General features: G+C 41.6%; 2 protein-coding genes across 2 annotated transcripts in view; both read left to right on the forward strand.

The window, feature by feature from the left end:
* ZNF706 (zinc finger protein 706) overlaps positions 1 to 7661 on the forward strand; it is a 186352-nt gene extending 178691 nt beyond the window's left edge. The window contains exons 5-6 of the mRNA XM_068108466.2: positions 6461 to 6620; positions 7528 to 7661. Of these exons, the coding sequence (XP_067964567.1) occupies positions 6461 to 6620; positions 7528 to 7548 (181 nt within the window). The 3' untranslated portion in view covers positions 7549 to 7661. The remainder of the gene's footprint in view (positions 1 to 6460; positions 6621 to 7527) is intronic.
* A 20-nt stretch (positions 7662 to 7681) lies between these two features.
* TCFL5 (transcription factor like 5) lies at positions 7682 to 13965 on the forward strand. Its single transcript, XM_068108481.2, has 4 exons — positions 7682 to 8649; positions 8768 to 8996; positions 11810 to 11951; positions 13166 to 13965. The coding sequence occupies exons 1-4, from the start codon at positions 8514 to 8516 to the stop codon at positions 13259 to 13261; spliced, it is 603 nt and encodes a 200-aa protein (XP_067964582.2). The 5' UTR covers positions 7682 to 8513; the 3' UTR covers positions 13262 to 13965.
* The last annotated feature ends 319 nt before the right edge of the window (positions 13966 to 14284 follow it).

The raw sequence follows: 14284 nt of genomic DNA on the forward strand, positions 1-14284 counted from the left end.
CCTACCGCTCCCCCCCCCCCCCCCCGTTCTGTATCCGATGCTCCCCCTTCCTCTTCCTTAACAGTATGGACCTCAAACATCCGGGGCCTTCGCTCAAACTTGTCTGATCTCTCCATACAGGTTGCTTCTGACAAACCAGATGTGATCTGCTTAACAGAAACTTTCCTCCTTCATGATGTCTCTGATGCCTTGGTATCTCTCGCAGGTTACTCCCTCCTCCGGTATGATAGACCTGAGCCTCGTCCTGGAGGTGGGGTTGCTATCTTTATAAAAAAACTCTCTTCCTCACTCGCCCTGCACTGCCCTCTCTCCACCTCACCCCCAGGAATACCTTTGGCTACGGCTTCCCCTTCGCTCCCACCTTTTGTTCATATGTGTGTTGTACCGTCCACCAAACAGTGATGACTCCATCTACATCTCGCTGTCTGATAATATGGACCAACTTCTATCTACCCATCCCAACTCTTTCTTCCTCATATGTGGTGATTTCAACTGTCACCATGCCAGTTGGCTGGGTGTGGGTACCTCTCTCACCAGCCATGGCTCTTCAGCAAAGGACTTCTGTGACTCACTGGGACTGACACAATCTGTCAATTTCCCGACCCGGATTTCAGTCAACGGAGCATCTTCTCTTCTGGACTTGGTTATGACTAACTTCCCTGAAAATGTCTGCTGCTCTTCTTCTGCTCCCAATCGGCTCTTCTGATCATGTGCTTGTTAAAGTGGACATCTCTCTGACCATTCTCAGAGAGCCTCCTCAGCGTCGACGAGTCTGGCATTTCACTCAGGCCAACTGGCACGGTCTTCAAGCAGCCATCAATCATCTGGACTGGTCTCCCATCTCTACTGCCTCTGACATCAACTCATCCTGGGAATTCTTCCAAAGTAAATTGCTCTCTCTCATGCACAGATTTATCCCATCTCGTCTTCAGTTGTCATACCCTTCCTCCCGTCCATGGTACACGGAATCTTGTGGTGAGGCTATTGCCCAGAAACAACTTGCTTTCGTCTCCTGGAAAGCAAATCCAACGGAAGGAAATCTCATTTCCTTTCACAAAGCCCGAAACAAGTGTGTGTCCACCCTCAGGAGAGCCAGGAAACAATATCTCTCCGTTCTCAGGACCGAACTCTCTTATCTGTCTCCCTCTTCCAAATCCTGGTGGTGTCTGGTCAAATCTGTTTCTGGTGTTTGTTCCCCCTCCATCCCCTCCCTCACCTCAAATGGCCACACGGCTGACTCCGCACGTGAAAAAGCTGAATGCCTCAACTCTGTGTTTGCCTCTAAATCTTGTGTCCCAAACCCATCCCTCTCTGTACCCACCGTACTCAGTCGTACCCAGCTGCTCCTGGACTCTGTGTCCTTTCCTCCTGACAAGGTGGAAAAGTTTCTGTCAACCCTCGACTCGGATTCTGCAACTGGACCTGACGGCATCAGCCCACGGGTCCTAAAATCCTGTTCTTCCGCTCTTTCACTCCCTCTCTCTGTTCTCTTCACCCCCTCTTTTGCTCAAGGTCATCTTCCATCTGCTTGGAAATCTGCCAACATCACCGCTTTGCACAAAAAAGGTGCAAAAACAGATCCCAGCAACTACAGACCAATCAGCCTTCTCCCAATTATCAGCAAAGTCATGGAATCCATCATTGCTTCAGATATGAAATCTTTCCTCTTCTCCAATGGCTTGATCTCTGATCATCAATTTGGTTTCAGACCTGGACACTCTACTCTGGACATGCTGCTTCTGCTTTCTCAACAATGGATGGAGGTCCTCAATGCCAAACAGGAAATTAGAGCAGTCTCCCTTGACATATCACGTGCCTTCAATCGGGTCTGGCACCCCGCTCTGCTCACCAAACTCTCCTCTTTTGGTATCCATGGAAATCTCCATGCATGGCTGGTGGACTTCCTCTCTAGTCGTAGTCAACGTGTGGCCCTGAATGGGTTTCTCTCATCTCCTCTTCCTGTTCAGGCTGGAGTTCCACAAGGCAGTGTTCTGGGCCCTGTGCTTTTTCTGGTCTTCATCAATGATCTCTCTGACTCTCTTGAAAATCCTCTGTATCTCTTTGCTGATAACTCTACTCTCTGTCGCTCCATTCTTCATCCCTCAGATCGGCAGTCTGCAGCCTCCTCACTCTGTGCAGACCTGGACAAAATCACAGACTGGGCAAACAAGTGGAACATGTCTTTCAATCCTGACAAATCTCACACTCTTACGATGTCTCTCCGAAAAGACCGACTGGACAACCCTCCCATCCACTTTCTGAATAATCCTCTCCAAGAAGTTCTGTCACTCAAGCTTTTGGGTCTCACTATCTGCCATGATCTTTCCTGGGAAAACCACATTTCAAATCTGGCCTCCAAAGCCAGTCGCCGACTGGGCATCCTCCGTCGTGCGACGTCCTTCCTTGGCACACCTGAGCTCCTCACCACATACAAGGCTTTCATCCGCAGCTCAATGGAATACTGCTCTCCCCTCTGGGCTGGTGCTCCTGCCTCACACCTAGCTCGTCTTCACGCTGTTGAAACCAAAGCATTCAGAATCATTGGAATCTCCCGCGATGAAGCTAACTCCAAAGGCCTCTCACTCACTCACCGCAGGCAGGTTGGTGGTATTTCCGTCTTCTACCGACTCCTCTCTGGCCTTGCCCCCCCAGCTCTCTCTGGGCTCTGTCTCACAAATATTCCTACAGGTCGCACAAGATCTGCCTGCAACCCTCTTATGGTCAAACTGCCAAAATCAAGACTCTCTGCTCACCTTCACTCCTTCATGCCTCTTTTCTCCCGCCTCTGGAACAAACTCCCTCACTCTCTTCAATCCCACTCCACCCTCCAGGTCTTTAAAACAGCTGTTCACCACCATCTCTTATCTTCCCCCATGCAAAACCTTGATCTTTTTTACTCCCGCTAATTTCACCCCAATTCCACTTTTTTGAAATACCAACTTCTGTCCTGCAAGTCCTTGGTGTCCTTGTGTTTTATACTTCTCCCTCCCCCCCCCCCCCCCCTTCCCATGCCTCCTCCCCCCAAGCCCTCTCCCTTCCACACATCTCCCTGCTCTCAAATGTTGTGTTTGTGTGCTTCCCCTTCTCTCCCCATCTTGTCTTCGCTCCCTCTTTTTATATATTTTGTTTGTCTGGTTGATTTGTTTGTGAAGTAAATGTTAGCTCTTTCACGAGCCTCGATTCAGTATACAAAAAAAAAAAAAAAAAATCATCATCATCATCATCATCATCATCATCATATGAGACCATTGAGCCCAGAGGGGGCGATACACACAATGGCAATGCACAAAACCTTGTAATAATGCTCTGCAAATATTAACAGACTTGGTATAATAAAGAACATCTGCCATATAAAACAATGTCAGTTTATGTGTTTGTACAGATGTCTGTCCCCTTTCATCAGGGTAGCTTTTAAAGGCCAATGTTTCAACACGAATGTGTGTTCACTACGTTCCATTTCTGAGGATAAAACAAACTCGAAAAACATTTTTCATAAAAGAGTAATTATGTCTCATCTATTGAAATTGTAGACGGTGGCTTGCAAATCGAGCCTCAATGGCGGTGTCCAGAAGTGTTAAAAATAAAAAAAAACAAATAAATAAATACAAGGTGCAGGGAGGTGAAATTCGCTGCACCTGATGTGCAACACACGCAGAATAAAACGAGCGTTCATTTACGTCCGTGAGATATCTAATAAATAAAGAAGATATAAGCACACCTGACACTAGGCCGAGGCTTCAGACTTTGGCACGCTCACGAGGCTGCACCGTCAAATAAACTGTTCCAACCCGTTATATTTGATGGTCTTTTTACTGGTATCCAAATAAACATCATCCCGACATCAGGATAGAGATGCAGGCCATACTGATTAATCGATAATAATCAAAGTTATCTGATGGTCAGAAAAGGGTTGCCATTACACAAAATATATGCACTTAAAAGATCGTGACCACTTTAGGGTGACATAGCAAAGATGAAAAAGCAAAATGCGGATCACATAGGGACCGGATTAATAAGAATTACAAACGGCATGGGAAATTAGTCCATTCGCTCACGAGTGTCCCTGACCTAAGATGGCTGAGGGTCATAGAAAACAGGATGATTGGCTGAGCGAAACAGCAAATGCGAATAGGCAGTTTACAGATCGTCAACCACTGACGTCTCACAGCAGCAGAGAAAGTTACGAGGCCGATGTTCAAAGTCAAAACATTGCAGGATCAAATCAAGGCCGATGCACAAAGTCAAAACATTGCAGGATCAAATCAAGGCCGATGTACAAAGGCTCTGTAAATGGCCTTGACATTTTATACAACAAGAGAACACAGCAAAGCAGAGATGCTGAGCATGATGAACATCGTGAAGACTGAAGTTTGCTAAGAATCTTTTTGGATCCCAGAAGTTGGAACTGCCACACCAAACTGTTCTAATATTACAAGAATTGTTTGGGTGTTTGATGTCTATATGCACTCCTGAACCGTTGAATGGAATGAGCTGAAAACTGGTCGTTGTACTTGGGTGGGTGAGTGCTGGGTTTAGGCGGTAAAAAAAATACATTGACCCCAGGATTCAGGGTGGGGGATTTGGGGGGAGGTCACCAATTCGGTCGAGATAACCCACTGATAGTCCGGATCTGGATCCAGACCTAAACCGACATCAAATCGGCTTGTTTCTGTCACCTACCCAACTCATCCACCAAGTTTTTCCATAATGTGTCCACAACCTTTTGAGATATCATGCTATATACAGTGCATATCAAAAAAAAGGTAATCCCACTGGAAGTTTGCAGCGAACTCATGATGCGTTCAGGGAACGTTTCCCAGAACGGGAGCCTCCAGCAGCCAAAACCATATGGGCGAATGTTAGAAAATACCAAGAGCATGGCACTTGCCTCAACCGCAACAAGGGGAATTCTGGTAGGAGGCGCACTGGGCGATCGGAAATGAACATTGCAGCAGTAAGGCAGCAAGTTTTGGAGCATCCTAGGGATACCAGCGCAAGATGAAATGGGACGGGATTGCCTTCAGCAACATTCAACCGAATCACAACACTGGACCTCCACCAACATCCATATCGGATTCACATCCGGCATCAACTTACGCCAGGGGATCTTGCCAGGAATTCTGGTGCTTGCCAGATGGTTGATAGCACGTTGCGAAGCAGATGTCAATTTCCTGCGCTATCTCGTTATCGGCGACGAAGCTGCTTTCGCCATGGACGGCAAGGTCAATCAATACCCATAATGTTCTTGAATATGCACCGACAGGACAACCCCCGGAATTTAATTTTGACACCAACATGAATCGACAAAAGTGGACTGTTTGGTTGGGACTTTGTGGAAGTGGTCAGGTGATCAGACCATTTTTCTTTCAAAGGAATGTCAATGGTAACAGGTATCTGCAGATGATCAATGATGAAGTTTTACCACAGCTGGAGGGGAACTTTGAGCGACAGGTTCGTGGTGTCTTCAGATATCTCTGGTGGGCCCAAGACGGCGCCCCAGCACATCGTCTTATCGCTGTCCGAGATCGACTGAGGGAACTCTTTGGAGACCGAGTCATCGCCCTCAACCATGCAGTGGAATAGCCACCAAGATCATGTGACCTCACACCATGTGATTATTTCCTTTGGCGACATTTAAAGAACAAGGTGTTCGTAACTCCTCCCCGTGATCTTGACGAATTGTCGGACCGTATTCGACATGAAGTGGATGCTTTGCGCAATGACCCGGCTATGGTGAAACGAGCAGTTCAGGGCATGCTCCGCCACTGTGAGCTTTGTGTTGAAAGGGGAGGTGGACATGTTGAAGGTGTGGGTGTTTAAAGGCCAATCATTCCTGAGAAAAGTTCACATCTGACGTTCATTTTGCACCAATTATCCTGACTTGCATCGATTAGCCAAACTTGTAAAAATGCGATTTGAACCTGTCATTTTCAATGAACATGTACTCAGTCATGTGTGACAGCAATGATGCATGGAAGGTATCAATTGAAAGCTGAGGATCTCCTCTTAATTAGTAAACCACATGCAAATTGTCAAAATAAATAACCTTTGCATATTAACCCCTTGAATTCGGATTACCTTTTTTTTGATACGCACTGTAAAAATCGTTTTTGGCCCTGTATCTCTCAATGGTGAAGAATCACTTTTTAAAAATTCTAGTATCCGGATTCGGATCCTCACCAAAATATAATCAATTCATCCCTGTCACACACCCAAGACCCAACCTCCCACCAAGTTTTGTCGAATCAGTCCATAACGTTTTGAGATATCGTGCTCATAAACAGCCAAACAGTGGTGAATACATAACCTCCAACCACCTTCAGTGACAGAGATAAAATACATTAGAATCTACATGAAAACCATCGATTTTATAGAAGGAAGAGGAATTAATCTGTCTGGATGGATTCTCAATCCATTTGGAAGTTAAATGTAAAACAAAATGTTCTGTTTTTCTTTTCAGGCTGGGAAGCATCCACCAACCAGAGGGCAGTTCGCATTCCCAGCATCAGCAGATGTTTGGGAAGTTGTTTCAGGGTGCAGAGTCGAACAACCCCTTGTTGAATTTGGCTTATGCATCTTGTGAACGCCCGGTGGGGGTTCCTGCTAGCTCCGGAGCTCAGGTACGGGTATGGATGGTTCAAGGACATCCTGCACGTACCACCTCACCATCACAGATTTATTGTGGGGGTTCAAATGTGTGTTATTTGATTCATGTATTGAAATGAATGGTTACTTCATTTGCTGACATCAGTGTGTGTCGTTGATTGTTATCTCCATAATTTGGATTTTAGAAGGTGGAATGCAGTCCTCCCAGGACTCGAAGGGTCCACCCCTGCTTCGTTGAAGGATTGTGAATCATGGGCCAAGTTGTGAAGTTTTTTTGTTCTCAGTTTTGTTCCAAAAGCTCTTTTCATTCAGGATCTTCACTGAGCCCTGTACAGCCTCAAACTGTAGTTTGTTTGTGGTAATATTCCCAGGGATGGTTTGTATGATCTTTGTGAGATTCTTCTTGATCATTCCAGTTGCCTCAATTATCACTGGTACATTTCAGAGTTCTTCAGCTTCCAGGATCTTTTCACTTCGTTCTTGAGGTATTGGTATTTAAATTGATATATGTGAGAAAAAATTACATGCCCAGACCAGGAATCGAACCCAGGTCCTCTGGAAAACCATACCAGTGCTCTTCGTCAGTATTGATGTTTGGTCTTTTTCTTGATTTCTGCATTATTTAGACCAAAATCACTGGGCACTGAAACCTCAATTACCATTGCTGTCTTTTACTTTTTGTATCCGAGTGTCCGGTTGCAATGCTTTGTTTTCTATGTTCACGCTGGATGAGATCATCAGGTTACATGTGAGCATTATGTCCTTGTTTTCAATGATTGCCTTTGGTTCATATTTCCATGAGTTTTGTGGAAGTGGGATATTGAAATTTCTGCAGAAGTGCCAGTGGGTGTACAGCTGTTCTGACATGAGTTTTTGCATCCTGATAGGAGGTGACTTGTGCTTTCTGTTTCTACCTTGCAGAACCTACACTTGTCTGATTGACTCAATCCTGCCATCATCTTAAAGCCATTCGTGTATTGTCCTTGGACTTGGCCATTAATAATGATTTGTTCTCTGTCCAAGTTGAGTTGACTTATTAGCCATTCCAGTGATCCTTCTTTGTCTATCCCAAATCTGTCCAACTCTTTTTTTATATTTCCCTGCTCTTTTGTCTTTCTCCCAGTTGTCACTATATATCTGCTGGTATTTCATCTTTTATTTTTATTTTTCCTTTTATGCAATCGTTGGGGATGTATTTGTTGCTGTTTTGGTTTGGTGCGTGGCATCTTATAATCGCACCTGATTTTGGAAGTTTTTTGCAAGGCGAGTGAGATACCTCGTGTGTGTGTGTGTGTGTGTGTGTGTGTGTGTGTGTGTGTGTGTGTGTGTGTGTGTGTGTGTGTGTGTATATATGTGTAGCTTTCTCAGCCCTCTCAAAAGGCAGGGGTTGATAATGTAAGTGAGTCTGTGGTGCACCGCTGATTGTGGCATGATGCCGTTACAACACTGTAGAAGCATTTTTTGCGTTAAGTTAATGCTGACCAGGAAAATTCACAGATAGTGGACTCTGGAGTGACCTGTCTGGGTTCGATTCTTAACCCGCTTAGTGCTTCACAAGCAGGGCGTGGGAATAGTGAGCAATCCCTCCTTCGGAGTGGATGTGAACCACCCTTTTGAAAAGAGCAGGCCATTGTGAGTCTGTAACTTGGCCAAATTCTAAATCACTCTTTACAGTTTTTACAGATCTAACTTACAGTCGCAGTTTGACTGGCTCATACTGCTCTTTCAGCTTTTCCTGAAAAAGCACAAAGCAAAACATGGCCCTGGTAAGGTAAGAGTTGAGCTAAGTCACCCTGATGTAATATTTTCCATGTTTCCATTTTGAAGGATAAGATCATTCCCAAACTGATCAACCCCATTCCTGTCCATCACAGAATCCATCCTCCACCAAACATGTGAGTGAATTGATGAGACCTTTGAACCTGAAGATGAATGCTGTCGGACAATCCCAGTCGCAATCACTACCTGGGGACTCTCGCTTCTTGACATATTTTTACGGCATCAAGGACTCATCATCCGTGACGATTTGGAAAGACTTGGAAGGTTGTGTGACTGCATGCTTTCAGAATTGATGTGTAACAAGGACATTGTTTCTCTCGTTGAATAAGGTGTTTTACATTACCCCTTACCTTTACCTTTCCCCACCACCTCATGTCAGCAGCTATGGACATGCAGATGCAGGCATCTAAGCAGCCAAAACACTCCCAGGAAAGGTTTGGCACAGGCCCATCAATGCGGAAGAATCTGGGTGACATCACCAACACAAATCTTCAGCAGTTGTCGCATACAGACATGGCACAAGTGGGCATAGAGAGTCCAAACTTCCGTTATCATGGGGAAAGGGTTAATGAGAGAAGAGAACGACATAATCATTTGGAGAGAGAAAGAAGGTACGTGTGTCTGTCATCTTTCAAGCATAATTTTGTTTGTTTTTACATCATTTCAAACAAGATGAATTCCATGATACCCTGAGATTTAAAAAATCACGTTTTAAAAATCCTTTGATATTGCTAATTCTTGTATAAGATAAATTATTTTATTATCTTACATTGCAATATTGTGACAATTACTTGTGACAATATATTACAATATTGTGACAAAATATTGTGACAAAATATTGTGACAAAATATTGTGACAACAAAATATTGTGAATATTGTGACAATATATTACAATATTGAGTATCAGTTCACTGGTAATTCCCTGTTTGTCGTAAAAAGGCGACAAAAAGGGTTGGCGGCAGGAAGGGCATCCGGCCGTAAAACATTGCTTCAAAAAGGAGACCAAAAAAACAACAACAACCACGGTCCCCGAAAAAGGCCAACCCCCGCTTGCGGGGAAAAATGGCCTCTAAAGGTGGTTTTTTTATTTATTGCAATATTGTGACGAAAAAGTGATGGTCGTTGCAGGTGGTTTTATTTGTCTTCATTGCCTTGTGCGCAAGAAGTGCACAAGAAGTTAAAAACCAATTGTTTCACTTTGTCTGTCTGTCTACAAACGTCAGTTTACGATCGAGCAACAACTTAATTTCAATTGAGAATCGGAACACAAACCTGCAGTTTGGCAGTACTTTGGCTCGGAATTTGGAAAATTGCACAGAATCTCGTCCTGACTGTGCACGTGTAGAGAGGAGTGAGATTATTTTTAAGCGGTGAAGCTGCTTCAATATTCGGCTATGACCGTCCATCCGTCAAAAATTAAGAAGAAGAACCTTTCTAAACTAGAGTGTTTAATTCTAAAGGATAATTCTAAAGCGTAATTCTAAAGGGTAATTCTAAAGGGTAATTCTAAAGGGTAATCCTAAAGGGTAATCCTAAAGGGTAATTCTAAAGGGTAATTCTAAAGCGTAATTCTAAAGCGTAATTCTAAAGGGTAATTCTAAAGGGTAATTCTAAAGGGTACAGTAATTCTAAAGGGTAATTCTAAAGGGTAATTCTATACGGTAATTCTAAAGGGTAATTCTAAAGGGTAATTCTCAAGCGTAATTCTAAAGGGTAATTCTAAAGGGTAATTATAAAGGGTAATTCTAAAGGGTACAGTAATTATAAAGGGTAATTATAAAGGGTAATTCTGAAGGGTAATTCTAAAGGGTAATTCTAAAGGGTAATTCTAAAAGGTAATTATAATGTGTAATTCTAAAGGGTAATTCTAAAGGGTAATTCTAAAGGGTAATTCAAAAGTGTAATTCTAAAGGGTAATTCTAAAGGGTAATTCTAAAGGGTAATTCTAAAGGGTAATTCTAAAGGGTAATTCTAAAGGGTAATTCTAAAGGGTAATTCTAAAGGGTAATTCTAAAGTGTAATTCTAAAGGGTAATTCTAAAGGGTAATTCTAAAGGGTAATTCTAAAGGGTAATTCTAAAGGGTAATTCTAAAGGGTAATTCTAAAGCATAATTCTAAAGAGTAATTCTAAAGGGTAATTCCAAAGGGTAATTCCAAAGTGTAATTCTAAAGGGTAATTCTAAAGGGTAATTCTAAAGCGTAATTCTAAAGTGTAATTCTAAAGGGTAATTATAAAGGGTAATTTTAAAGGGTAATTATAAAAGGTACAGTAATTCTAAAGGGTAATTATAAAGGGTAATTCTAAAGGGTAATTCTAAAGGGTAATTCTAAAGGGTAATTCTAAAGGGTAATTATAAAGTGTAATTCTAAAGGGTAATTCTAATGGGTAATTCTAATGGGTAATTCTAAAGGGTAATTCTAAAGGGTAATTCTAAAGGGTAATTCTAAAGTGTAATTCTAAAGGGTAATTCTAAAGGGTAATTCTAAAGTGTAATTCTAAAGGGTAATTCTAAAGGGTAATTCTAAAGGGTAATTCTAAAGGGTAATTCTAAAGTATAATTCCAAAGGGTAATTCTAAAGTGTAATTCTAAAGGGTAATTCTAAAGTGTAATTCTAAAGTGTAATTCTAAAGGGTAATTCTAAAGGGTAATTCTAAAGGGTAATTCTAAAGGGTAATTCTAAAGGGTAATTCTAAAGGGTAATTCTAAAGGGTAATTCTAAAGGGTAATTCTAAAGGGTAATTCTAAAGGGTAATTCCAAAGCGTAATTCTAAAGGTTCATTCTAAAGCGTAATTCTAAAGGGTAATTCTAAAGCGTAATTCTAAAGGGTAATTCTAAAGGGTAATTCTAAAGGGTAATTATAAAGGGTAATTCTAAAGGGTAATTCTAAAGGGTAATTATAAAGGATAATTATAAAGGGTAATTCTAATGGGTAATTCTGATGGGTAATTCTAAAGGGTAATTCTAAAGGGTAATTCTAAAGGGTAATTCTAAAGGGTAATTCTAAAGGGTAATTTTAAAGGATAATTCTAAAGGGTAATTCTAAAGGGTAATTTTAAAGGGTAATTCTAAAGGGTAATTCTAAAGGGTAATTCTAAAGGGTAATTCTAAAGGGAAATTCTGTCATTCTGTCATAATAATGAAGTTCGTGTCATACTTCGCGGTTGTATCAACTTCCACTTACTTTTTTATTTTATAGCATAAACCATGTTCATGCAATCCTTGAATGACCCTTGTAGTTTTGTACACGGTAGTAAGGAGACATCACTGTACTTTTTTTTGAATTACAAGGACATTTGTAAACATTGGACAAATCAACACACTGCGTGGGATAAGGGATCCTAGGGATCCCAGCTGCATGAGCTATGCACTCAGATATTTCCTCTTTCAGACAGCCAGTAGTCTGCTGTCTTTTATTTACAGGAAGCGCATAAGATCTTGCTGTGATGAACTGAACTACCTCGTACCATTTTGCACCCCAGAGACAGACAAGGCGACAACTCTACAATGGACCACCGGCTTCCTCATGTACATCCAAGAGAGGTACGGAGAAGACATCAAGAAGGTAAGTTTGCAGTATTAACAGTTCTCATTCATTTATCATTCTCTTGGATGTGCCGGATGACAAATAAACCACGCCATATGGATCTGTAGGTTTAAAACTTCTGACGTCCTGCAGTGTTTATCACTGTTCAAATGACAGCACAACAAAACAAAATGTTTTCACATGATGTTGTTTTATTTTTCAACAATGGTATGTATGCTCAATTATACGGCTAGCAGGTAGCCTAGACTGGAGATATACACACTCACCTCTGAGCTGTCTATCCTAGGTTTGAATCTGGGCCCAGCTATTAACTATCTCCCTAGTGTTTCACATTTAGGTTGATGAAAATATATCATTATCTTACTATAATTCACCAAATGTCCGCCTGTCCGTCCATCCGTTCGCAGGTACCGCAAAAACGGCTGAACCGATCGCAACAATATTTTGGGTGGGTAATCTTGGGATCTCCTGGAGTAAAATAGGCTATATTGTTTTTCCAATTTTCCAGTTTTTCCAAACACGATGGAATAATATTTACCGATATGAACGGTGATGTGGCTTTTATTGAAATTCTTCAAATACTGTTCAGATTTTGATGAGAATTATGAACCTGCCACGAATGCGGAAGTGGATAGATGACGGCAATGAGCTGGTTTGATAATATTCCAATACAACCGTCATTGAAAACAGTATTTTGTTAAAGTGTCAATTGATGATTGGAATTGAGTGAATACAATTACGATTTTGAATTCGTAATTGTGTTCACCCAACTGTATGGAACTTCACATCAGGATTTAAATATTTTTTTATGTCACGAATGTTGTTAAAAGTTTATTTTTTATATTAATGCTATCTAATTTGTGATTGGAGTTATGCTGTTTGGAATGAAAAAAGTCATATCGAGTTCAAGTGAATGACGAAATGCCGTGATGGTTTTACGTTCTAAGCGTGATATTCGCGGATCACCATATGCAGATTCGCCATTGACTGGGTACAGAACAAACGTACCCGTTTGTTTGCGAACTGGTACGTTTTTCATGGAAATCCTTCACGAACTTGCTGTCCATTTTTGACGTGCGACTGAAGGTGCTACAGGAATGTGGAATTTATTGGTTTCATGCTTTAGCATTTGCCGTTTCTGCATTGTCTGTTTGCTTCTGGCCTCCCATCCGTGCGTAGCACGGGTACCTCCCGAGTCATAATAATCGATGACTGCCTTTTCTTTATTTCAGGGATTTGAAAACATGTTTCGAAACCAGACTGCAGAACAATCCCGTGCTCTGCTCAACAAGGCTTGTGAAACTAAGCTCAAGAACCCTGCAACATGAACATTAATTTCCTAACTTCTTGAAATATTGTTTGGTTGTTTATATTTATATTTATATTTTTGGTGACACCAATTTCCTTGTGTTTGCATTTATTTGAAAAGTTAAAACATTACATCCTTTAATTCAGTGTCATTTTTGTTTGTTTGTTGAACATGTCATATACCAACGAATTCTTTAAAAGTAAATGTGAATTGAATTGTCTTATGTTTGCAATGTTTTGGGCACCTTTTTATGCTTGTAGAAGAGCATGGATGAATGTTTCCCCATGTGCTTTTGTTTGACTTCTTTGTGCTTGAGCCATTTTTTGACAGCATTGCATGGGGATACTTTGGCACTGTTCACATGCAGCTCACTGTGAACATCGATCCTTCCAGGAATCACTGTACCTGTGATGTAAGAAACCTTTATGCTGAAAACAGGAGTGCAAGACACCACGTGATTTTTCTTGATGACAAAACATGTTAAGGGAATGTTGAAGTCTTGTTATCAAAGAATAATTATAGGAGAAAATCCAAAATCTCTTTGTTACTGAAGGTGTGTGTGCATGCCTCATATGTCAGACTTGTTAACAAAAACAGTTTAAGAAGAGAGAAGGTAGTCATGCAACGTTTAAATTTGTGAGTCGTGCAGTGATAGAGCAACGATGGCAACATGTACTTGAGTTTTCACTCTATTCATCCAAAAATAAATACGTTTTTATCGCAGTCTATATGTACGCACTCACTGAATCCAACAGTGTATTTGCAAGTGCAAACTCTCCATGCGAATGTTCAATCAACTTTATACAAGGATCGTGGCTCATGGAGGACATACCCAAGGAGGAAAAAAAAAGGAATAACACTGACTAAGAGTAACAGAACGGCAAAGAATCAGTGTGAGTGTAAAAGATTGTGGATGGGTGAGTCAATGATGGGCTGTTTGAAATACAAGTGAGAGGCGGACGAGACAATGGACAGGGAGAGGATTCCACAATTAGGAGAATAATGGGATGACTAAATGCACCTCGACTTTGGGAGGGGAGAA

Source organism: Myxine glutinosa, chromosome 2 (genome assembly GCF_964187855.1).
Source record: "Myxine glutinosa chromosome 2, kmMyxGlut1.1, whole genome shotgun sequence".
NCBI classification, from domain to species: domain Eukaryota; kingdom Metazoa; phylum Chordata; class Myxini; order Myxiniformes; family Myxinidae; genus Myxine; species Myxine glutinosa.

Coding starts and splice junctions, on each gene's coding strand:
- TCFL5 (XM_068108481.2), top strand. CDS start 8,514: ATGAGACCTTTGAACCTGAAGATGAATGCTGTCGGACAATCCCAGTCG. Junction 8,997..11,809: donor CATTTGGAGAGAGAAAGAAG/GTACGTGTGTCT, acceptor TTTTATTTACAG/GAAGCGCATAAGATCTTGCT. Junction 11,952..13,165: donor ACGGAGAAGACATCAAGAAG/GTAAGTTTGCAG, acceptor TCTTTATTTCAG/GGATTTGAAAACATGTTTCG.